The sequence below is a fragment of the Musa acuminata genome, chromosome BXJ1-7, assembly GCF_036884655.1.
Source record: "Musa acuminata AAA Group cultivar baxijiao chromosome BXJ1-7, Cavendish_Baxijiao_AAA, whole genome shotgun sequence".
In the NCBI taxonomy this organism is placed as follows: domain Eukaryota; kingdom Viridiplantae; phylum Streptophyta; class Magnoliopsida; order Zingiberales; family Musaceae; genus Musa; species Musa acuminata.
The window spans coordinates 1,673,418-1,698,909 of record NC_088333.1 but is presented as its reverse complement, the minus strand read 5'-3'; the positions used below and the strand labels follow the sequence as shown (position 1 = coordinate 1,698,909).

General features: G+C 40.5%; 5 protein-coding genes across 7 annotated transcripts; 1 reads left to right on the top strand and 4 right to left on the bottom strand.

The window, feature by feature from the left end:
• The first annotated feature begins 1,808 nt into the window (after positions 1–1,808).
• On the top strand, positions 1,809–5,539 carry LOC103991142 (uncharacterized). Its single transcript, XM_009410503.3, has 12 exons — positions 1,809–2,339; positions 2,421–2,623; positions 2,687–2,884; positions 2,974–3,045; positions 3,122–3,217; positions 3,293–3,372; positions 3,461–3,536; positions 3,761–3,974; positions 4,058–4,257; positions 4,337–4,442; positions 4,516–4,605; positions 4,682–5,539. Exons 1-12 carry the CDS (start codon positions 1,814–1,816, stop codon positions 5,467–5,469), a joined length of 2,649 nt encoding a protein of 882 aa, XP_009408778.2. The 5' UTR covers positions 1,809–1,813; the 3' UTR covers positions 5,470–5,539.
• A 1,666-nt stretch (positions 5,540–7,205) lies between these two features.
• LOC135678140 (uncharacterized) lies at positions 7,206–7,875 on the bottom strand. Its single transcript, XM_065190598.1, has one exon. It carries the CDS (start codon positions 7,823–7,825, stop codon positions 7,475–7,477), a length of 351 nt encoding a protein of 116 aa, XP_065046670.1. The 5' UTR covers positions 7,826–7,875; the 3' UTR covers positions 7,206–7,474.
• Positions 7,876–8,305: 430 nt separating this feature from the next.
• On the bottom strand, positions 8,306–11,763 carry LOC135678139 (uncharacterized). Its single transcript, XM_065190597.1, has 7 exons — positions 11,541–11,763; positions 11,259–11,359; positions 10,303–10,371; positions 9,709–9,767; positions 9,336–9,396; positions 9,201–9,254; positions 8,306–8,843 (listed from the first exon to the last, which is right to left on the bottom strand). The coding sequence occupies exons 1-7, from the start codon at positions 11,716–11,718 to the stop codon at positions 8,565–8,567; spliced, it is 801 nt and encodes a 266-aa protein (XP_065046669.1). The 5' UTR covers positions 11,719–11,763; the 3' UTR covers positions 8,306–8,564.
• A 1,663-nt stretch (positions 11,764–13,426) lies between these two features.
• On the bottom strand, positions 13,427–16,935 carry LOC103990878 (IRK-interacting protein). Its single transcript, XM_009410165.3, has 2 exons — positions 16,530–16,935; positions 13,427–15,186 (listed from the first exon to the last, which is right to left on the bottom strand). The coding sequence occupies exons 1-2, from the start codon at positions 16,752–16,754 to the stop codon at positions 13,690–13,692; spliced, it is 1,722 nt and encodes a 573-aa protein (XP_009408440.2). The 5' UTR covers positions 16,755–16,935; the 3' UTR covers positions 13,427–13,689.
• Positions 16,936–18,303: 1,368 nt separating this feature from the next.
• On the bottom strand, positions 18,304–24,368 carry LOC135586876 (squamosa promoter-binding-like protein 17). 3 transcript variants are annotated; one of them, XM_065190596.1, is made up of 4 exons: positions 23,052–24,358; positions 19,142–19,281; positions 18,703–19,034; positions 18,585–18,607 (listed from the first exon to the last, which is right to left on the bottom strand). In XM_065190596.1, the coding sequence occupies exons 1-4, from the start codon at positions 23,438–23,440 to the stop codon at positions 18,602–18,604; spliced, it is 867 nt and encodes a 288-aa protein (XP_065046668.1). In that variant the 5' UTR covers positions 23,441–24,358; the 3' UTR covers positions 18,585–18,601. The 3 variants fall into 3 exon arrangements, with proteins under 3 accessions (XP_065046667.1, XP_065046666.1, XP_065046668.1); XM_065190595.1 differs by having other exon boundaries at positions 18,304–19,031; positions 23,052–24,368; XM_065190594.1 differs by having other exon boundaries at positions 18,304–19,034; positions 23,052–24,359.
• Between the last annotated feature and the right edge of the window lie 1,124 nt (positions 24,369–25,492).

The window sequence follows — 25,492 nt, the reverse complement described above, 5'->3', positions numbered from 1 at the left end:
ATCCATGGACGGAGTGGTGTCTTGTACATATGAAAGTGGGGATATGCTCCCAATAATAGATGGAGGAACTATTTAGCTATCATGATAGCCTACTATTTAAATTTATCCTACTTGCCCTCGGCAAAGAAATAAAATTATCTCATATTGATTATATCAATATCAAGATAAAATAATATATTAAAGCATCTCAATTTATCTTTTAATCATCACTAAAATTAAATAATATCAATTATCTTTTAATTGACTTAAAACCCTCGGACAAAATCAATCTCTAATCCTTATTTAATCGGAGTAGACCGATATAATTTAGATAATATTATATTTAATTTAGGTTAAATAAATTTGAATAGGTTAAACTGAATGACGCTGAATTAATCTAAAATTAATTAAATCTAATTTTATCCGATCAATATTTAAGTTTCAATAAAACAAAAGGTAATGAACTAAACTGTAGCCTACAAAACTTACAAGTTAGGCTTAACTTATTAGCTAGGCGTAGTCTATGGGTTATGGCTTAACCCATGCGCTTAGCCAAACCTACTACTTAATTTCAACCTACATCTTGACCAATTTTCTTAATTCCAAATTATAATATCATGAAATTATAATAAAAAATCTAATCATTAATATTAAATTATTAAAACATAATAAATAGTAATAGATTAAAAAGATAAAAATTTTAGAAACTATATAGCATGAATAATTAAAATATATTTTAATCTAAAAATAAATTTTAAACACTAAAAAGAATATAAATATATTTAGAAATTATATAAAACATCAATAATTACAAAGTATTTTAAGTTCGAAATAAAACTTAAATATTTAAAGGAATTAAAATTTTCAGAAACTATATATAATATGAATATTTATAATATATTTTAATTTTAAAATAAAATTTTAAATATTTAAAAAATACTTTAAAAATTTAGAAAAAGACACAGTAACGCAACTGTCCTCATGAACTCCTCTTTCCTTAACGTAATAATTTATTTAATTTTTATATCTTATTTAATTTGTTGACAAAAACAATATTATCCACACTAGAATGTTAATAATTATTTTATAAATTTTATTAGCTACTGAATAACAAATCATGTCTAAAGGGAAGGTGTATCGTTACAGAAAGTACATGAGAAGACAAAGCAACATATCTGTTCTCATCCAACTCCTCTCTTTCCTTAAGGTAATAATTTTTATATCTTATTTACTTTATTGACAAAAATAACATTATCCACACTAGAATGTTAATAATTATTCTATAAATTTTATTAGCTACTAAATAAAAACAGTATGCCTAAATCGGAGGTGTTTCGTTATAGAAAGTACACAAACTAACATAGCTGTCCTCATACAACTGTTTCCTTAAGGTAATATATATTTTTTTTTAATTTTTAATATTATTTAATTTATTGATAAAAATAATATTATCCATACTAGAATGTTAATAATTATATTTTATAAAAAAAATAATGCCTAAATCGGAAGTGTATCGTTATAGAAAGAACAACTGTTTCCTTAAGGTAATATTTTTTTTTTAAATTTATTGACAAAAAAATAATATGATCCATATTAGGATGTTGAATAATTATTTTCTAAATTTCATTAATTACTAAATAAAAAATTATACCTAAATCGGAGGTGATTCATTGTATCGTTAGAGAAAGTACAGGAGAAGCAGCGAATGCATGGCGTTGCTCGCGTGGTTCAAAGAACAAAGCCGAGTCAAAGGAGAGAATTTGATGCTTCCAGCCAGCTTAAAATCCCATCCTTCTTCCCTCTTCTTCTTCTCCTTCTTCTTCTTCGGACCAAAATGATGGATCGCTTGGCTGTTGCCCTCCTAATGGCAATCGCCGCCGCCATGGCCTTCTTTCCCGCTTCCGCCAACAGATGCACCGACAGGATCTTCGACGCCGCCTCCACGGTCGCCCACTACCAATTTCTCGGCCAGAACCGCAGCACGATGGTGGACTCCCTCTCTCGCTACCATCTGAACCCGAACGAGGAGTCGACGTGGATGAACATTCTCCCGCGAAAGGCCGGCCAGCCGGTGGTCACCGAGCTCGACTGGGCCATGCTGTACCGAGCCGTGAAGCGGCCGGGGATGAAATCCGCCGCCAACGGCGGTAACTTCCTGAAGGAGATATCTCTCCGTGACGTCCGAGTCGACCCCAGTTCTTTCCATGGCACAGCCCAGCAGACGAATCTGGAATACCTGCTGCTCCTCGACGTGGACCGACTCGTTTGGAGCTTCCGCAAGCTGGCAGGCCTACCGACGCCCGGCGAACCCTACCTCGGATGGGAGGAACCTAACGGACAACTCCGCGGCCACTTTGTTGGTGATGAGCTTGCTCTCGAACCCATCCTTGATCTAGTGATGACAATATATACATTCGATTGATATGTGTGAGCTTCTTCAGGGCACTACATGAGTGCAACAGCGTTAATGTGGGCAGCCACTGAGAACGGGACGATACGCGACGGGATGAGCGCGGTGGTCGACGCACTCGACGAGTGCCAAAAGAAGATCGGAACCGGGTATCTCTCAGCTTTCTCGACGGAGGAGTTCGACCTGTACGAAGAAGTGAAAGCCGTATGGGCTCCCTACTACACCATCCATAAGGTACGTATCATACGTTCATGCATCATGCGTACGTGAAGGGAGATGTTAACCATCAATATACAGATCCTGGCCGGACTGGTGGATCAGTATTTGCATGGTAACAATGCAAAAGCACTAGACATGGCGATTTGGATGGCTGAATACTTCGGCAACCGTGTGATAGATAACATCAAGAAGCGTTCCATCGCATGGCATTGGGAAGCCATGAACGAAGAAACCGGTGGCATGAACGACGTCCTTTACACGCTGTACACAGTCACGGTATATATATACACACTTATACACATGTTTGCAAGAGAAATAAGATGCAGATTACATGTCTCATTTAAGAGATACTGATGATGATGCAGAATAATACGAAACATTTGGTGTTGGCTCATCTATTCGATAAGCCATGTTTTATCGGACCACTTGCAGTGCAGGTAACATCTGATGTGCTTTCTCGAGAATATAAATATGATGATGATACAAGATGAGGGAGGATTGCTTCTTTTACAGGCTGATCTCCTTTCGGGATTCCATGGCAACACACACATTCCAATAGTGGTTGGGGCTCAGAAGCGATACGAAATAACTGGAGACTTGCTCTACAAGGTGTTTTTAACTTAGGCTTCTTGCCAAAGTTCCCACTTGGCTAAGCTCTTTTTCTTCTTCTTCTTTTAACTGCAGGAAATTGGAATGACATTTATGGACATTGTGAATTCCTCGCACTCATATGCAACGGGTGGATCGACCGTAAATGAACATTGGTTAGTAGGACCGAACTTTTGTTCTACACTGAAGCTGACAAAGATTTGTTGACGACTCTCTTCTCTTTCTTCTTTCTTCTGCATGTAGGACTGAGCCGAATCGCTTGGCGAGCTTCTTGCTAGTGAACACTGAAGAATCTTGCACTACCTATAACCTGTTAAAGGTTCGTCACTCTGATTCATTTCATTCTTTTGTTTCTCCGATTTAGGAACCCTCGAAGGTCGGTTCTGATTCGATTTGGAATCGTGGAATCATTGATGATTGACCGACTCGGTTCTGGTTTGAACCGAACCGGAATCGGGTCAGGCTATCTCCATCCCGTTGCTACAGAGAAGCCACCGTTTGCCACTCTAAACACAGTAGAGGATTGAAACATGCATGATGCAGGTGTCTCGCAATCTGTTGAGATGGACAAAGAACATGGCGTACGCGGATCACTATGAACGCGCATTGACAAATGGAGTGTTGAGCATTCAAAGGGGGACTGAACCAGGAATCATGATCTATTTCCTCCCTATGAACCCTGGAGGTTCGAAAGCAGTGAGCGGCCAAGGTGGCTGGGGAACTCCCACTTCATCCTTCTGGTGTTGCTATGGGACAGGTCCTTCTAATGTTTCCCTCGGCCCAATTCAATTGCTTGGTCACCGCTTGCATTTCTCCTCACTTTCTTCTATGCTGTCGCAGCCATCGAGTCCTTTTCGAAGCTCGGGGATTCGATATACTTCGAGGAAGAGGGTGCCGTTCCAACTCTGTATGTCATCCAGTTCATATCGAGCACTCTTAATTGGCGTTCAGGAGAACTCACCCTGCAGCAAAACACACAACAAGTTTCTTCGCTCGACGACCATTTTCGAGTTCAATTCACAGTCGCCAGCGTAAACAAGGTGATGCAGCAGCACGAGTTCTATGCAGTTTCAAGGATTTTGATCGAAAGTTTGATTAGGTTTAGATTATATTTCGCAGTCGCCATCTAAGAGCTCTACGTTGAGCATTCGCGTACCGATTTGGACTTCTAATAGTGGGGCGGTAGCTACGATAAATGGACAAAGCGTGGCCGTGCCTTCCCCAGGTGAGACCGCAGTAATATGACACTTGCAATTCCCAGGTAAAGCTTGTCCAACCTTTTTCGCTGATGATGATAGGAAATGTCTTGTCGATCACCAAGACGTGGGGCAGCAAAGATTTGTTGAACCTGTCGCTGCCAATTGGAGTGAGGACAGAGGCCATACAAGGTCAGTTGGTGGAGACTGCTACTGCTGCCGCTGTTGTTGCTGCTTGATTTGTAGTCATGATGTTCTGCTTGCGCAGATGATCGTCCGGAGTTCTCATCATTGAAAGCAGTTCTATTCGGACCGTACCTTCTCGTCGGTCTCAGCTCTGGTGAATTCGAAATGGGAAAGCAGGATGTGGCTCAAGGGCTCTCTGATTGGATATTGCCAGTTCCGGATGATCACAGGCTTCAGCTCGTATCGCTCACCCAGGAGAGTTGCGGCGGCACGACGTTCCTCTCCGGGGTGAACGCCTCCGGCCTCGACGCCACGCGCCTGCTCACCATGGCAGCATCTCCGAAGCTCGGAACGAATGCTGCTGCGCAAGCCACGTTTAGACTCGTCTACACGGACCAGAAAGCCGTACCTCGAATCGCATCCCGAGAGGCCGTCATCGGAAGGGTCGTCCTCCTCGAGCCGTTCGATCTCCCGGACAAGGTGGTACGTCACCAAGGTGCCGGTAAAGGGCTCGTTATCTCTGTCACGGAGGACGTGCCCCAGGATCGAAATGCTTCCATGTTTCGGGTGGTGGAAGGATTGGATGGGAAAGCGACCACCATCTCGCTGGAAGCTGACAGCACTCCGGGCTGCTTTGTGCACCACGATTGCGCCTCGGGTAATGGCGTTCAGCTTGTTTGTCCAGCCAACGACGCCGACCGCCATGGTGCCGCGTTCCAAACGGCCGCGAGCTTCACGTTCGGGAAGGGATTGAGTGGGTATCACCCCATCAGCTTCACGGCGAAGGGAACCAAGAGAAGCTTTCTACTCCAGCCATTACTGAGCTTGCGAGATGAGACCTACACCACCTACTTCAACATTGGAGTTTGAAGTCACGGTGGTGGTGGTGGTGGTTGACCTCCAAAGCCTTTTCTGTGCCTCCTTTTGTTTCTCTCACTTATTGTTCAGTTAAAATTAATTCAATAAAAAAATAGGAGAGTTTTCTTTGTGATGTGTACAGAGAAACACTGGTTTCATAAAATAAATAAAAGTGCTGGAAAATTGTCAAACAGGTGAACTTGCAATGTAAATCCAAAAGCCCTGTTGCATATCAGATGGATAGATCAGAAAGTTTGATAACCAAAAACTTCATGAACTTTCTCGATACTCACTCTACAGAGATATATATAATAATATTGTTTCCTTTGGGACAATAAAGGCACTTGCAGCTCTAACTCATCTCCTAGTGGCATTATAATTTTCCCAAAAGGCAAAAAGAAAAAGGCAAACGAAACATAATCCTCAATCAATTCAATAACATGTTAAGCAGGCCTTTTTGTTGAGAGAAGACAATGGTGCATGGGGAACCCTAAATCATGTAAAAATATTTTTAATCTTATTGGTGATAAGCACATGGTAGCAAAGACCAGCCTATAATAGGGTCATTAAGTTTTCTTGCATTCACCTAAGTCTCTGCAGATGAGCAACCCTATTGTTTAGATGAGACTAAAGCATTGAAAATGTTTGTAATTCTGAAAGCATAAACTAACTGCAAATAACATGAGCAACTGCATCTGTTGGATATGAATAAATCAGTTATCACTAAGATGATCGACAACAGAGCCTTCTGTAGTTAAATCTTCTAAAAAAGGGAGACTTTAGGTTGAACTGAAACTGTGAAATATAGGTAATGTTAAATAGGTTCCGATGGGTTCAGGACACTATAAACATGGCACAGTCACAGTAACTCAAAAACAATCCCAACCTATATATATGAACCTAATATTTCAAGACTAACCAATCAAAACGATCGATAAGGAATTGGACATGGAGCATAATTCTAAGTTGAGAAGGCCACACAAAATTTTCAGCAGAAAAGCTGGATCTCCGATACACAAATTGCTGCGGCGTTATGACAAGTTACTCCTAAAAAAACTCATGACAGATATAATCTTGAAACTTAAGATGGCTTGCAAAAAGTTCTCAAATTCATCCGTTTAAGAGATTAGCGAGCCCACTTAACCAAAGTCACTGTTTCTATTGTGAACCATACCATAGTTAATTAGGCCGCTTAACTGTTCCATAACTTCGTCGGCAATTCCCTATAGATTAAACCTGCAAAATATTCAGTTAATACCCATTTCATTATGCTCCAAAACATCTCCATTCTCAAAATCACAAATACTGGTTTTTGCTAATAGCATTTGGGTCCTCCATATCCTTTTTTCTTCAATTTCTAAATTGGAATTTCTTTCATGGTAAAACAATAATTTAGCATGCCTTCAATTAACAAAAGGCAAAGACTTCATATTTATGTCGATAATTAATTCCTCAAGAGCAGTCCTGTGTAGATAGAAACATGTGAATTTTAGAGTCGTGATCTCATCTTAGTCCTAAAATTAGCAGATACAAGACTATAGAGCAAAGTGAAAACAATAAGTTGCCGATATACAAATGGAAGACCTATAATCCACAATTAAATGTGAAGGTCGCAAACTGAAACCAAACACAATAACATAAAATGGAATCCACAGAATTTGCATTAGAATCAAAAGATATGTGCTGCTTAATCTGAGAAAGTTGCAGATCCACTATCTCATTGCGAACAAATTAAGCCAGCGTGCATCTAAAGAAAACCATTGCACACTCATTCAAATTCTTAAACGCCATAGTTGATAAAGATCTTAAATTTGGTGAAGCATAAAACTTGGAAAATACACAGATTAAGGGTTTCACAATTCCACTTTGTTTGCAGCATTCGAGAGAATCCTATCAAGACGCGTGATCCCTTCATATTATTTAACCCTAAACTCCAAATACTCCGATGACCATAGAAACAAAAGGCGAGATCCAAGGCGAAGCTTTTACCGGGAGACCGAGGGGTAGAGCGATCTGCCTAATCAGAATCGGAGGCGGTTTCTTGCTTCTGGAGGCGCTCGAGGGCCTTCTGGTGGGCCCAGGTCTCGAGAGTGAGGTCGGGCTTGGCGTTGAGGCCGACGCCGAGGATGACGATGGCGAGGAAGGAGGTGATGTAGCAGGGCAGCTCCCAGTCCTCCCACTCCCTCGACTTCCCCGGGGGGGGCGGCAGCCGATTGAAGATGTACCCCTTGGGCCGCTCCTCCGTCCCAGGGCTCGTCCACCGCCCAGCCCCCTCCCCGCCGCCGCCTCTGGTCCGCACCGCCGCCCTCAGCCGTTGTCGAACCATGCCAGACACCGCCGCGATTGCCTTCGATGGAAGAGGAGCCATCGCGGTATCTGGTGAGTAAGAGATGGAGGAAGATGACCGAGACACCTTGACACCTTGTTCCGGTCGAGACTTAGCCCTAGTTAAAGCGATTAGAAATGGGCCGGGCCAAAGCGCTTCTCTGGGCCACATCTCAAAGAGAAAAATAAAAATCCTTTTTCCTAAATTTAGATTAAAGAGAAATATAATTAATTCAACATATTTAAAGTACACGATATTATTATTCATATTTAACATGCTAATATATTTATTAATTTGTTCTGCTAAAATACATATATTTGATTTTAAAAATATCTACCATGACATGTCAAGTTAATTCTCTATAAACATCTAACAAGACTGTCAACTACATTTGACTTTTGATATCAAATTTCGTCTTCATTATTTATCTTTTAAAAAAATATTAAAAATAAAATAAATAGGACATATCCTTGCTGTTGTAACAGTTTGAGAAATATGAAGGATGGATACCAAATGCAACAATGGAAAGTCAAATTGGTACATTCTTCAGCAAGAAAAAGGAAATATATGTCAAGGTATACATTTCCAATCATTTACTTTTCCAGCAATGCATGGCAAGGTGATGTGGCTGTGCCGGTCATATGCCATCTTCTTCATCTTGAAGCAAGTCGGCAAAAATTTTCCAGCAACATATCTGCTGGTTCGAATCTTTGTTCCTACTAGCTACATGGAATTAACACACAAGGTTTTAGACATCCATAACATGAGCCCTCCCTCCACACTAGCCAAAAATATCTTCCGACGAGAATAATCGTTGGCTCTCATCCTCACTCGAGAGCGGGTACTGAAGCTGCTCATAGTTCAGCTGTCTGGATGCTTCATACAGAGCAATTCCGACACTGACGGAGAGGTTCAGGCAGCGGACATATGTTTCAACCATTGGAATTCTGATGGTTCCACCACCGAGGCCTTCTGCGCTGCAGTCAAACAGAGCTTCAGGTGGTAGTCCGCTAGTCTCCGAACCGAAAACTAGCCAGTCACCTCGCTTGTAGGTGAAATCCTGGAGGTAGGGTGAGGCAGATCAAGCTATGCATCCAGATCAAGAGACTACTAAATTTACAGCACTGCTTTGCAGAAACAAGGATACTCTTACATGCAAGCTATGAGTACAGTTAGAAAAGTGACAATTTAATGCTTGTGCATATTCCTTCAGACACTCCAACGATAAGAACCCTAAACTATCTCTGAAACTTTAAGAATCTACCATGGTACCAGCATTTAATTCAAAGCTATCATCCATGGAATGATTGACATTTTGAAGAGACAATGATGTAATGCATACTCCAGAAAGAAAAGGTAGTTATGATATGAAAAGAACTTTGAGAGATCCACTACAAGTACCCAGTTCACTACTCACCGAGTGGATCTGTGTGCCTCTCTTGGTGAATGCTAAAAGCCGTTTTTCACCATCCTGAGACAAGTTGATTAACAGATCAAAGATCAAATGAAGATAAAAGAGTGTCATGATATCATCAGCTAGAAGAGGAATTACCTGTTGTCTGAAATATTCTCGAAACTCGGCCCAAGAGGTGTGTACTTTAACAACCACATATCTGTTAAAGTTAGTTTTAAGCTTGGAAAACTGATCTCATGATTAATTATCATCTGATTTAAATAGTTTTATTAATAAATTTTTAATTTTACAAAGAATTTCATTGTACTCAAACATGTTATCAAGCAAAGTATGAGTCCAAATGTCCCCTGAACTGCTTTAGTTACACAAATTTTTAAGATAAACTAAAACTTTCTCCTCTGTTCTTAAAATTCAAATTTGACACTCCTTATTTACAGTTAAAGAACATTACAAAAAGCATGAGGTAGGAAGCACACAAGCACATTGCATAATCCATATAACTGCAGGATACGGCCAATAATCCAATCCAGCACGCTTTAGTTTAGAATCTTCTATTGTATATCCTAAGGGCTGGAAGAAAGAGAACCAGTGAGTGACAAGCAACATGGACAAATATAAGTCATTAAAAGAAAAATAAAAAACCATAACTAACAGTAGCAGCTACATGCCTTCTGACAACATAACTAATCTGAAGTTCCAATTTTATTGCCCTTCAAGAAATTATCATCAGATAATACTTGAAGAAACATGTCCCCAGCATACATCTTACTTGTTCAAAGGATAGCTCCTCTTGTTCTTCAATATGCAATAGTGCATATTTCCATGCTTTCGATGTGGTCTGATCACTAAACCTATTCCCTTGACTTATAAACCACCCACATCACATTCAGAAAATCTCTAGTTACTACTGTTTTTTCTTTTTTTCTTTGGGGTTGTGCATTTGTGTGGGGACATCCAAATTTCGCAATTCACAGGATGGTCAGCTGTTCTTCATATGTATGTTTGTGACATCAGTAATTAATCAATAGCATGATAAAGAGAAAAAATAATCACGGAATTTCGAAGTCAAAATTTCAATTTTAAGGACAATGCGCACCAACCTTACCCCAACAAGATGCAGACCAACAGCTGATGCTGCACATGTTCTGGCAATGGATCCTGTATTTCCTGGAATCTGCATATCATATCTGTCATCAGAAACACATTTTGTTCTCGTCCAGTAGTCCCAACTAATCTTCTTTAGTCTTAGTTCACAGAGAAGCATTTGGAAGGTTAAACGAGACATCATTTCAAATAGAAATCTTTAATCTGAAAATAGCTGAGAATTAAGTGTCCATACAGAAATAGTTCAACCTACATCAGCAAATCATGTAATAATTTTCCTAGTACCAATCATCACGGCAGAACTAGCGATAAAGGAGGCTTGTGCCAATCTTCTATATTACTCACATGTAAACTTCCAGGTAGTCACCAGGAGACTTCTGGTGATTTGAAGTTCCTTTTAAAGAATCATTAATTTCATATTGGAAAACATGCATAGAAGATTTAACGCTTGGCATATTTCTGTTTGAATGATATCCATACATGCTGAATCCAAAATTTGCAGGATCAGCATCCAATTAAAATCAGACATAAGTATTAGGATCTAAATTAGTTAGATTAGCCAAATTGGATTCAGTATCAAGTCTTCCAACATAACTAACATAGATATGTTCAGACTGGAAAGAAGTTCTGATCGACTTTAAATCAGATAAAATTGGCCTTTTAAGCCAGTCACAGGCTAGTCAATTGGGAATCGCTGGACACCAAGTGGGAATCATGTTGAAGAATCATATAGTTAATAATGTCTACACAGTACATTCTATCCTTCTGGGGACAAAATTCAAGAGTTAAAATTACATACAAAACTTGAATGAATCTAGAACAAGAAACTACATGTTAAATCGAATCGAGTAAGCAACAAAATGCTAATTATAGGAAAATGTCCAATGTTCATTAGAAACAAGTTGATAGATTGTTAAAAGTAATAGCTCGACGACATAAGAGAGCTTGCACAAGTACCTGTGGAGAAACAAGCACTACTTGAAGAAGCTTGTTGCATGAAATGTCATTAACAACTCCAGGAGTGCACCTGGTACAAGAGTTTGCATTACCATTTTCAACTGCCAAAATACGAAAGAGTGAAATTTCAGCTTCTAAAGCATATCAGAATGTGTTCATTAGTTTGCATATCAATTCTTTCCATCTTTATAAACGATTAAGACAGAAATTGAGCTACGTAGCAATAGAAACAACACAAAACTGATCTATGCGTGTATGTTGAGGGTTCAAGAGGATGCATACCCGAGTAGAAGAGAGGCTCCGGCGAAGCAGCGGAATGGAAGGAGAGCGAGTGCCGTTTTTGGAGGGTTATCGGTGGGGAAAAGAGTTTGCGAAGAAGGCGGGGAGAACGAGTAGGAGGAGGGCGAAGGAACACGGGCGAGCACCGGAGGTGGAGGGTCCTTACGCCGCCCACCCCCATCCCCCCACGGCGTCTCTTCGAGTGAGAGGAACAAAAAAGATGGAGAGGGATAAGGAGAGGAGGGCCGATTAGGAATTTTATCAGGCCTTCTTGCCTCTTGGGCTGTCATCGGCCCAAAATTAGAATCGGAATATATATATATATATATATACTGCTGAGTAAAGATGATCTTCGCCCGAGGCATGGAGGTTAAGAAACTCAACCCCCCTCCTCCATATAAGGAACATAGGTAAGGCACCCAACCCCCTCCGCCGCCCAAGGCGTGTAGCCTGGGAAACTCAACCAAGTCGAGAAGAACACAGGCCCTCTATGCTTGAGGTGGGTCCCTCAACGATGGGAGGGGCATGTCGATGATGAATTGTCATTAGTAGCATTCGCATCCTTTGTTAGGGGGGATCGAGAAACCCAACCCCTTCCTCCGCTCGAGACATGGAGGTCGAGAAACACAATCCTTTATTTGTTCGAGGCACAAAGGTTGAGCATACGACCCTCTTTTTTTGTCGTTGACGAGCTGCGGAGGTTAAGGAATCGACCCCCAATCATTACCAACCTCCATGCCCGAAGGAGGGTGGAGTTCACATTGGCAAGGCCTGATTTGCTACCAACAAGAGTCCGTCGGCGAGGAGCGACCCCTTGTCGAGGGACGCAGGTCGTCGATTCAAGATGTGGGTCGAGCACCCCCTGATCTTATCGGTGTCCGACTAATGCGTAGAGTCGAAGAACCAATTGAAGAGACATAAGCCTAATATGTCGGATAAACCAAATGTCGCACTTTGGATCCCTCTTGCGAGAACCCCCGAAGCATGCGATAGGGGGACAAATGATAGGGAGAACATCGTTAGCTAGTTATCATCAGATATGTGGCCTTTATTTGATGTCTAGAGTGGAAGGAGAATATGAGGCCACCCTTCGCCTATCTGCCCATGTGAATAAGAGTCCAAGGCAGACAATTATAGGGTGTCCTCCCCTTATTGCCTGCACGGATAAAAGGCTAAAAGGAGGTTATTAGAGGTGGTTAGAGACTGATTTTATAGAATATTTCATGAAATATTTTACCCTTTTACGATCAGATATAAAACCTCATCTTCAACACAATAAAGAGAGGATCATTTTTTGACCACTAATTTGGGCGTCAAAGAGATCACGTTGGAAAACCTCTTCCAATCTTGGTCTTCAAGTGCTGAAAAGCACTTTGCTGATATAGCCTTCTTCAGTCTGTTTTATGTCTATGGCTGTGAATGTTAGTTCGATCGTTTGTGCTGGAAGACAGTAGGAGAATCGGGCAAGCTGTACCTGTTCATCTGGCAAGCAGAAGAAAGATCTGAATCCATCAGCTTGAGCTGCATAACGGACACAATGGAATCAGATTTGTTTCAGCATGGATGAGATTGTTACCAATTTGAGATGCTACTGAATTAACTAAGAATCTACATGCATACAAGATGTGTGTATTCTGAGTTGACAAAGAGCAAAGTGATGAAGGTACAAACATCAAGGATCAATCACATGTCAAACTGCTCCTAACCAGCACTATCTGCATTGGATCACACAAAAGGGAAAGATACGGGCAGTGACATTTATATAGTTCACCAGCAAATTGTCCATTGTGGAGTATTGTGTCGAACACAATATGTCCTAAGGTTGACTTGCTTGATGAGAAAAATTAGGAAACATTGAAGACATTGGATGCTCTGATAAGAACTGTAAATGATAAAGCAGACATATGTTTTCATTTTCCCATAAATGGATCGCAGAAAGAACCTATCACATCTGAAAACAACGCAAATACATTCTATCATCACTTTCAGTCCCACTTCATCTGTACCACACTACTTATACAATTGTTAGGTGAAAATTACAGTTGTTTTATGAAGCCTGTACCTGACAGGACAACACAAATTTAAGATGGAACACCAGTTTCAACAGCTCATGAGAACACAAATTCCATCAGAAAGAACTAAAGATGATCGATTACTTTGCTATTGAGAGAGACTCACAGAGAACCCTGCACTTCAGCACTTTGTCTTGAATGTAGAATCCTGGCATAACCATGATCTTAACTTGGGCTGCAATATGCGCGCGTTTTTTGTCCAAAAGAATGTCCTCCATGTAGAGGGGATCAAAGATTCGGTTCTCGTCAACTCGCAAGATCATCAATGGTGGGCTGAAGGAGAAGGCAAGCAGGTGAAGCAACCAAATGAATTTGGCAGCAATGAAGAAGCACTGGAGGAGCTGTTCAGGCCACAGTCTCGACCAGTTTAGCAACGAAGCAATGCAGCTCATCTTTTGGTCACAAAACATGCTGAAATTTTTGCTGTAGTACTTTGTTCCCTTGTGAAGTACCTCATTCCAGCTCAAGTTCCGTAGTGCAAGGAATGCCGAGTAGTTCTCCCGGCGTTCTTGCTGTGGGTCTAGAAACTTTGGTGAGCCATTCTTCTGGAAAATGCAGTTCTCAAAGTCCTGATATAGACATTGGTTTATAAGAGCTTCGACATGGTATAGCATCACTTTCGAGTGTTTTTTACTTGATGACATCTGTTGATGTTGGAGAAGCAAATTTAGCTTCTCCATCATATCACATTCAGTTTCTTCAATGTGGTGGATCAGCATCTGGCTAAACTGTTTGATGGAGAGCCTGGCTTCTGATACTATCTGCAGGAAACCGTCCATCATTACCTCATGGCTGACGGGCATCAACTCGTCCTTTACACAACCACTGGTTTTTGTTCTCTTCGGCAAGTTAGGCCTGTCCGTAACCTGGAAACTTTTCACATGTGCTGCCTGCTTCAAGGCCTTCTTCAGCTCCTCACAATACGTTTCCAAATTGACTAGCTTTTGTTGCAGCTCCCCAAACAAAGACCTCATTTTTGTAACTTCTGCGAGTGCAGCATCCTTGTTCTTGTTAGCTTCAAGCAGTTCCTTCTTCAGTGATTCAAATGAAAGTAATCCCCAGTCATTCAAGAATTGGGACATCTCTTCAGATTCTATTGGGTGTGGCAACATCTCTGGTTTGGGTTTCCTTTTCGATTTCGGAAATAACCATGACAGAACAGGCCCTCTGTGCTTTGTATGCACATGTTTTGATGTCCCTGTGTCATGCAAAGATGTCGTGCTCGAAACTGTCTTCAGGTTCCTGTGCTCCCTTTCGGGTTCCCTACTAATGGTTACAGGCTTGCATGTGTCGCACTTTTTGATGGTTTCATGCTCACCGGGACTGCTTCTACCTCTAGAGGAAATGTGGGTATCAGTCACCAGTGAAGCTTGCAAAAAGGAAATGTGATTTATGCATGAGCTTCTCTTGGATAAATGCTCATTCCTTGAGCAAATATTTTGCTTGTTTTTCTGGGCATCTATGTTTATTGTTGCATCATTTTTGCCTTCTACCTGAATGGCACTCCAGGTTTCCGATAAGCTTCGGGTTTCAGGACGGATGTAGTGAAAACCTGGTAAGGATTCTTCTTCATAACTCTGCCAAACACAGAAAAAAGAAATCACTATAGAAGAAAAATAAGGAAAACATTAGGAAACAAGCTAAACAACACTTTTCTATAGTCATCATTAATTCAAATCAAAATATCAATATCTCTTAATATGATCCTTGTAAGTTGGCCGAAAATTAAAAAAAGGGATAAGCTGTAATTAGATCAGACAAGTTAGATCTCAGAATCTTCAAAGCCTTGATTCTAGTAGGACCAACACCAGAAGGTGAAACAAATGAAGACCATGCCCGATAGCAATATACCGGTAAGTAATATGGTACGCAACACAAATTTTAGAGAAAACGAGTTGCATACTTAAGTCTAGCCGACAGTACTTTTCTGCTAGTCATTTGGTTACCAGAGGAATATTATAAGATTGGATGAGCAGAACAGGAAAGAAATGAGTTCAAAGAATAGGAAATTGATGATATGCCCTTAGAAAAAGAGAACAAACCCTCACAATTGTTGTTGCAGAATACAATTATCATCCTTGACACACTACAAATCCGAGAACAACAATGAAACTTCATGACCAATTAGCTACTCAGAATCTACCTCTTCGTAGCGAAATTACCACTTTACGCAATTTAATTGATGCAATAATATATTATCCATATGAAAAAAAAAAACCCATTTCATTGATAAAGTGGGTCATTCCAGCTGCAGGGGCTGTCGGAAAGAATCACATCGCGACCTAAGAAGAGTGAACTACAATTATCCAAATGGCAAAAACAATTGTGATGGAAGAAATACTTTCTCAGGGAAAACATAATGAGTTTTGTAGATATATGTCAGCTGCTAGTGAAGAACTGTAGTTTTCATATTCCAATTCCCATTCATTCTTCGGAAGGATTCCTATTATGAAGTCGGATAACAAGAGCAAATCTATTGCAAAGATGCAAACAGAATTTATACCTGTGGAACATAGAACATCAAGAAAATGAAAGCTCGTCACTCCCCCAAATGTAAATTATGCAAATACAAATATGGATCGAAAACGAGTTTCTCCATAAGGCCAATCGGTAAAAGACTTGCCGCTCATCATTATTTGGGTTTTGTTTCATTTTTCCATGGGGGAAGCAAGGAACATGTCTAGTTATACTAGCTGGTGATGTTCCCAACAAGGAGAAGCTACAAAGATTTCAATGTCGGCGAGCGACCAGAAGAATGAAAGAATTACACCAAAATTGCTACGATACGTCTCCACTGTACCAAAATAGCACAAGCTAACAACACGAATCCACCAAGCTCAAGCCGAACTACAAACCTACCGTGAATTATCGCAAGAAAAATGGGGTAAAAGGGCAAGTAGAAGGTCATCGAGTTCCTCACAGGTGTGAAGACAGGGTAATCTTCGGCGGTGGAGTGCGGATTAGAGTGGCGCAGAAAAGAAGCGGCACCGACGGGCGGGCCGAGCACAAAGGGGCCACCACCAAGGTTGCGCCTCTGTAGCAACTTCGCGTGCAGAGACCTCAGCTCCGCGGTCTTGGCAATTGCCGCCTGGATATCGTCGCTCTCGGTTCCATGAGCCTGAGAAGACGCGGTAGAAGAAGCCATGGAGCCCAGAAACGCCTGGTGACTGAACTCAATAGGACATGGGATGGGATAGCGGTCAAGACGCTCGTCGAGCAAGCCAACCTCCACGGAAGACCGACAAGACTAGATGAGGAGGAACAGGGAGAGGAAATCTAACGTTGGGAGTAAAACTGCACGTTTCTCCCAGAGGTCAAACAATGTCTGCTAGGTCAAACCATACACTGTTTTCTGCTTCTTTTCCACATAAGTAGTATCTCCAAGACGAATTCTTACCTTTTCTTCACCTGAAACACTGCAAGATGATTACAGTAGAGATCAAGTCGTTGCTTCTCTCTTCCGTAGCCTTGTAACTACAATGAAGAGAGAGAGAGAAAGCGATGAAGTCATCCTGACACTGTCGGCAGTACTAATAGCATTCATTACACTGTCATGCAAACCTATAGATCATATATCAACGCATTAAAAGGTCGACATATTATCTCCCCAACTTTGTGCCAGTTAGCAGCCTGGGTTTTACGTAAGAACGAGTACAAGACTTCACTATCAGCCAACGAAGCCATGGGCCCTAAATCGAGGTCTGCTGTTTAATGTTGTCCATTTGGTGTAAAGCGGCGAAGAGGTCTATTGGAACCTTACGATCATATAATGCCACAATTTCATCTGTGTGATGGAAAGCTGCCTGCAAAAGCAACAAGATGGTGAAGCCCCAGTGCTTCTTGTCAGCAAATGGACAAGAGACAATTCCACCTGTACGAAGCCAAGGAGGAAAGAAGGGCAAAGCCCTCCCCATTCCATTGCCTTCTTGTCTCTTGTTTTGATCAAGGATTGGACGGATGCAAGCAGCAGTTAGATTAAAGCTTACAGTGTCCATTTGCTTCCCCAGAAGCTCCTGAACTCGTTGCAGTCGTAACTTGAAGCTGGAGAGGTTCACTGTCATGGCGACATCAAAAGATTGAAGCTTGTAGGTACTGCAGACTTCTGCCGTATAATAATTCTGCGCCATCCCTGTTGATGTTAGGAGCTATCGACGAGGGTGTGATTAGCCAGAGAGAGAGGCAAGGCGACAACGACAGCAGACGATGGTGAAGAAAGAAGAATCCAATATGGTCACAACAGAGTCCTTCCGTGTTCACAGAAGAGAACAATATGACAGGAACTCTTGAGATGAATGGTCAGTTTGCTCGACCACAACTGTTACCATGTGAACGTCCATTCCATGAAGAAGATAGTGACACTGTCTTCTTTCAATAATAATTGTAGCATTGCTACTCTTCAGAGACAGGTCCATTTGATGAGATTGATTCTGGGAACGAGGGATTCATTTCTTCTGTCAATATAGTAGTAGATTGCAGTTCACGTTAGAGTCGTTTCACTCCCCAATCTATCATCCTTATCAACTACATTTACCAGCAGAGGATAATACGCACTGTTGACACCAATTAATTCTCCTCAGTAGTAGAAATAGTTGTATTTTCATTTCGATCAGCAGCCATCATAGTCCAAACATATTTGAACACCAAAAACAAATGGTAGCATACTGAGAGCATCAAAATAAGTTGAGACACAAACATACTTGTGAACATCCAATTGTTTTGCATTAATTACCACACTATTCTTCCCAAAATACAAAAAGATTGCAAGTCCACATCCAAAACACATGCTTGATAGCTCCAAGAGAAGGCAGACAAGGGATGTTCTACAGAGACCAGCGCATCACCTGACCGGATTCATCATATGCTGTTCCACTTGAGCCATGGAGGCACTGCCCGTCGCCATGCCGAGCTAATTCTAGCATGCCGGAAATCTGACCGTCACCAACCTCAGCCACTCTACCCACCCCGCCGGCGATGTGTTGGATATTCTGAGGGTTAGGCCTGCCTCCATGACCAATGAAACCCCATGATCTTGTCATGCAATTATCTGATACGGTCGACCGAGCCATGGGGGTGCCGTCCAAGCAACTGCTTACCGAGATAGTCGGAACCTGGTTCCTGGCAGTGTTGTGATTCCATGGCTGGGTTGACAGAAGAGAGAGAGCACAGCTGGAGTCTGAGGCTCCTGAGAGACAATCACGGAGCGGAGGTTTAGTGATGGAGTAGAGGGGCCCCTCTAGATGTCCATGCATACAAGGATGAGCCCCATGCACCACGGCTCCACTTGATAGAGGGTATAAGACTCCCAGACAGTGGTTGCCAGCCACCCAATCACCAGGCGCAATGGTCGGCCAAACATCTCGTGTGGTAGTTGAAAACCTCGGGCAGCTAAAATCAACTGGAAAGCTTCTGGCTCTGCCAAGTTCTTCTATAACAAAATAAATCAAACATGATGATGAAACACGCAGTCCTAGAAATCTAATAAACTTATTACAAACATGTAAATGTGATGAAAAAAAAAAAGATGTTTCAGACCATGGAAGGATGGTGTATGATGACAGTGGCGTGATGCAAATGGCCCAGGAGGTGGTGGCTTCCTTCGACGTTCATTATGGCCTGCCAGCCGTCTGCGGCAACTGCGTTTTCCTTGGTCAAATTCAGGTAATTGGTGAAACCTAGGTTTTGGAATCACAGAGTAACAATTTATTAATAACTTGGTGGACTGGCTAATCCCTAGCTCACAAAACCAGTAGAATGAAATGAAAATGAAACAACAAAAGATGATGAAGTGAGAATACATACCAAAATCTTGGAAGTAAGAGAACAATTTTGTATTTTTGTTCTTAATGGTGGTTACAGGTTCAACTTATAGATAATTAGTTAAGAGTTGGAGTTAATGATCATCACAAGTTTCGAGTTTCCTTGGATCAAGTTAAATGTTATCCAAATGATATTCCTCACAATAATCCTATCAAATTATAAATTCATGTCAACAAAGAGCTAGTTAAGATGTTCAGTTGACAATTGATGGTTTGATAGTCAGTCCATTAGTGAAATTATGGCTTAAACCATTAGCGAAGGCACACCGGGTGCAGCCAAAAACAAATACGACAGAGCTTGATAGAACATATATGATTAACCGACACAGAACAATTAATGCAGTATAGGATCTTAAAAAAATCTTTTTAGGAGACTCATAAAATATTCATAGTTATAACAGATCACATGTGCAGCTTTACAGACACTCTGCAGGTTGTTGAAATTTTCTCATTCACCAGCAATTAATTTTAGATTGTTGAAAATTATGATCACCAGCGATTTATATACCACCAATTTATTTTAGATCACCAGGTTGTTGAAAATTATGATAGGACCAAAGTTTCTAAGGTCAAAGGTTCAATTAGTATGAAAATAGGTTTCGGTACACATTGTTAACATATTTTGTATTCTCTCAGCCAGTAAAGTTACTTCATAAATTTAAGAATTGTGTAGTATGCCGTCTACTAATCGGTTGGCAAAGTGTGAAGAAAGAGAGAAATCACATGCAAGTGCAGCCCTTTCTCAAATAGTGGTAATAAGGAACTACTAACTCAAAATCAGACCAAATAGAAGAAGAAGAAGAAGAAGAAACCAAGACAGAAGTTTAAAAAAAAACTATATTGAACTTATAGAAAAAAAAAGAGAGAAAAACACTTATAATATCTTAAACTACTCTTAGACTTAAGCCCTATAGGCCTGAACACTTGAGACTTGGATGCATCTGCACATGCATATGTCATCTATTTATAAGTATAGAATAACAATTTAAATCAAGCGACTCTTGTCTCTAAAGCTCAATCTAATCAACTTATTTAAAAGATAAAAGATAAAAATGTTAAAATTCTCTAAAATATAATACTTTAAATCTTAACACAAAGATCAAACGGTGAAAGAACTAATGTAATCTGTCTCACTATTTCTGTATCATTTTCCTTAGTGTCTTGACTATTGACAAAGTCATGTACATATGCACTTCAGTGACCCTTTATCTTTTTTTTTTCTTGTTAAAAAAGAAAAGGTGCAAATATGATCCATTTGCATTTATAAAATGAAAAATAAAACGTGATCAAGATAAACTATAAGCTAGTGAAACACATGAAGATAAGCAACATACTGTGGAGGGCATTATTCACTATGGAAGAAAAGAAAAGGATTCCAAAGTCCTATCGAACTTGAAGTAATTTCACATACAGGTGATCTACATGCACCGAAGAGTCAAAACAATGTCAAAACACAATCTTACAGAAAACAAACTCAATGTAGAGAGAGTATTTTCTGTGACTCAAACCCTGACATTGGAGTCAGGGAGCAACCATTCTGTGCCTAGAAGACCCACACACAATCTCACAAGGAATGTAAGACTTAACAGTATAATATTCCTACAAGGCAGAATCTCTATGAACTGACACATCATAAAACAATGATATCAGACTTATGAGGCTCTATAAAGCTTGAATCCATTAATAGACTTCTTTAACAAGGTCATGTGTCAAATTTAGGAGCTGTACATAGCAATCCTTTGAAAAGATAAGAACAGGATTCGGATGGAATTAGAATGCTCTTACATGCCAAAAGTTAGCACAGTTTCAGTCAAACAAACTTCCAATCCTTCACCATCACAACCATAAACAGCAATACTAGTCAAGTGCAGAAAAAAAAAAGGATGGACATGATCAAACTTGGCCATTTTATTTCATAATTCAGAGATTTGCAAAACCAAGCTTCTAAGCTCATAAAGAAAGAATTAGAAGTTAATAGTAGAAAACTAAAATAAAGCAAATTCAGAAGAGATAAAATGATCGATTGAATCTTCCACTGCCAATAGGTAGCATGAATGTCGTTCTCAATACATGTTCCTCCATCATAACATTATTTGCATCTATAGGAGCAAGTCAATCGACGGATCATTTCTCTGGGATACCCCGTCAACCCAAGGTTCCTCGGTTCCTCCAACATGAATCTCTCTGCCAGTTATGATTTACCACCAGCCCAATAATTTTCAAGAGATGAAGATCAATATGAAAAGATAACCTAAAGTCCCTCCGACATGAATCTCTCTGTCAGTTATGATTTACTACCAGCCCAATAATTTTCAAGAGAAGAAGATCAATATGAGAAGAGCCACATGAACCAAATCTCAGAAAACAACAGTTATTAATGCAACAATGACATCCTGAGACAAAATATAGCAGCAATTAAATTGTCAGTATGACATAATTCTTAAACCCAATCACCAAGAAGAGTAGATTCATGTAGCAGAATTTGCTCCAAAGATCATTTTGCAATGTATTTATAGATGATTAAGCTATCAAGCAGAAGTTGCACATAAGTCCACTTTAAAACCAACAAGGAGAGGCTGCATCCAAGTCTCTTCAAAACCAATAATTAACATGGTACATAAATTAAGACATTGATTTGTTACAAACTCAAAAGTTAAAGTTCCTCCACAACACTTCCATAGTTTATAATTAAAAAAAATCATTTACAAATTGAATCAGAAATAGAAGATAAAAATGAGTGGTTCAACCATTATAAAAAATGTTTTAAACCCCACAGACCAGCATCAAATTAGCTAGACTAACAACTATCATAATACACTTTGACGCCAAGATTAAATATGTAGAACTCCACAAGAACAAAGTACCATGGCATCACATGTGCTTTAATGTCCTATCATGCAAATAATAGAAACAGCAAATAAATGAAACAAAAAAAAAAGCCAGGCAGGGCCAATGCTAAGAATATTTTGTCAACTAAAAGCAGCAACAGAAACCCTACAGCCCTTTTTTCTTCTACTTGTTCATTTTTTTCTTTATCTTATAATTCTTTCACATTAGATCAACTGCATCATTAAACAAAAAAGAACATAATTATATTGGGATATCAGACTATGCTGTAAAAAATAAGGTAAAAGGAAATAAATTATAACCAGGAAAGCAAAGAAAACAAATCCAAGAACTATAAATTACAGAACATATATAGTAATATCAAAATATATTCTAATAATATGTTAAAATTAAGTAATTATTAGTAAGGCTGCAAAAGATGAAACACCCAAAAACATTCATGAACACACAGTTGAACTACATCCAAAATATTTGTCCAACATCAACCTGCCAAAGACAACTTGTAAATTGAAGTAAAGACAGTAAAAAAGGAAAATAAATAAAATGTCTCCACAAAACAACTTAAAAAGATTTCATCAGGTCTAAAATAAGCTCACAATAGACTTCTACCACTTTTCCCCAAAACACAAAGTCAGCATCTTCCTACCTAAACTTCACAATAAAATTAAACCTAGATATAGAAATGAAGAACAAAAAAGATCAAAACTTTTTTTCAGCCTCCAATACCTTGGAGAACGAAAAAAAAAAAAGGAAAGGGAATAGCTTGAATCAAAACAAACCTGCTGCACTGCTGGCAAAATCTCTGCTCCAAGCCTGCAACAGTCACTTTTGGTGCCTTTGAATGCATCCCACAGACCTTATGCTTACAGTAATAAGTTTTCGCCCCAGTGAGATCCACCTTGCAGCCATCTACCTGACACCTTGGAGGCTGCTGCAGCCCACCCTTCACAACCCCTCTCATTTTCTTCGTCGGTGGAGGCGGTGGCGCCGCCACAGATGCCGGAGCCAGGGCATCCTTGGAGGAGTTCCCACCACCATCCTCAAAGTAGATCTTTTTCCCGAACTTGAGCCCATGGAGGGAGTCGCTGGAGCCAGAGGAGGCCCCGGAGACCCCAACCGAGCTGGAACCCATCTCCATTGCTGGAACCCCCTCCAACAGTCCTTGCATGGAGTCCGACACCCGAGAGGAACCAAAAGGGTCGATGGGATTCTATAGAGGATAGGTCTCACGAGTCCCTGCGGGGTAAAAGAAGGGACCCTGGTTCTTCTGCTACGTCATAAAGCTGCCAACTGCCATCTTAAGCTACCACTGTACAGCACTGTGATAAATCTGGCAAACATATCCAGTGGGAGCAATGAGGGAGCAATGAAAAGTAAGAGATTGTGATGGTTTGATAGCTAAGAAATGTGGAATCTTTAATTGAAATAAGCATTGCTTGGTCTTCCAAGAGAGCATTGCTTGAGTGGACGGGTGGCCTTGGAAAAAGCAGTCTTTAAGCAGATCTCTGTACTTTTCTGCTTTGAAAAGATGGGTTTTTTCCGCCTCTCACATTCTTTCCTCTCGCAGAATGTACCTCAAACAGCTCTTGATTGATGGAGGCTTCTGGCTTTTTTTTTTTCCTACTTCTTACTGCCTCGGGAAGTGACGGCAAATCTAGCAAGCAAATGAATAGATTTGCTGGGGAGTTTCAAGTCTCAACTTCACCCGTTTGCGCATGAACAAGGTCCGGCCGGTACTGAGAAGGACTGAGCTAATCCAGCGCTGCTACAAGTCTTAGTCTGGGATTGGGTCTTTGAAATCAGTACGTCAGTTCTTCACCATGGCGCGATGCCTGGGCAAGGTGTGCTGAGGCATCGATGTGCTTGATCTGGAACGAACTCGAAGGTAGAACAAGAGCAGCGGTACTTCGACTTCCGGTAATGATGCTGGTCGTGGTGTTACCCAACAGAAGGTACAGGAAAAGGATCGGTGATCATAGTACAAAGACTCTTGCCTAAATAGGCGAGTGACCACTGGATCGAAACTCGAAGAACATGGAGGACGACTGTTGCCAAGAAGAAGGCGGAGGAGCAAAATTAATGCGCAGGAATTCTTTGGCATCCTTATCCTAATTAAACGAATTGTTTTCATGATCAATATTCGTATTCGTTATTGTTGTGATCATACTGCTCTTAAAAATACCCAAATGGTTAGGAAAATAAAAGAGGGGATAAACTCTTCCCCAAAAGGCTGCTCAATTAAGATTATATACATTGAGTTTTCATCGGCTTAGATATTCAGATTCTGCAGTACTTTATTGTTGATAATTCTTCACAGTCATATAAATATCTACATATTAATCTCATAGTTGCAAAATATTTATACAGATTTTTTTTTTTTTACAAAAGATAAAAGATGAAGATGAAATTAGACAATAGGATCTTATGATAAATTATCAATTAATATTTTAATATATTAGATAAGATTTCAAATGAGCCACGATAAATATTTATGATATTATATACAAATAATTCACTCATATGTGTTGATGAATCTTTACGTCGTGATTGATGTGTTAGTACGACTAAGTCCAATTCCAAATGCGTAAGGTTGCCCACGATGATGCTCAGATGGTGGAAGCGAGCGTCGAGTTGAGTTGGGTTCCAGCCTTATCTCCCAAATGCAATCTTTTCTCTTGGCGAGTGGTTTGTTTTTTTATCGTCGAGCTCCTGCACATAGACCGAGGTTAAGCTAGAGTTGAGTGGAATAAGGAAGAGTTGAGTGTTCGAAGTCCACCGCATTGGTTAGGAGGATTGTCTTTTATGCATGCAAAGAGGGTGGTTAATTGTACATGGTCCTTTAATGACTGTCAACTCCTTGAAATGATGGGTTATACCTTGTGGATGAGGGCCAATCAACCTGTACAGGTCAGCACCATGCGACATCGTCCTAAGTTTTGTGGAACAACTCCATGGTGTTCAGCGTCGAGCAGAGTGGCTTGTATCTTGTGGACGAGCGACGATCGACCCATATAGGTCGACGTCGTGTGATGTCATCCTAAGTTTTCCGAAATGACTTCGTGGTGTTCGACGTTGAATAACGCGGAGATTATGGTTGTCTCGTTCGAAGTATCATGTCGTGTCAGCGTGGAGATCCCTTGTTGACCTTATCGCAATCCCTGTTGGCTGCCACGTGGATGTGCTGAAATGCGCCATATCAACCAGCACCGAGTCCATCTAC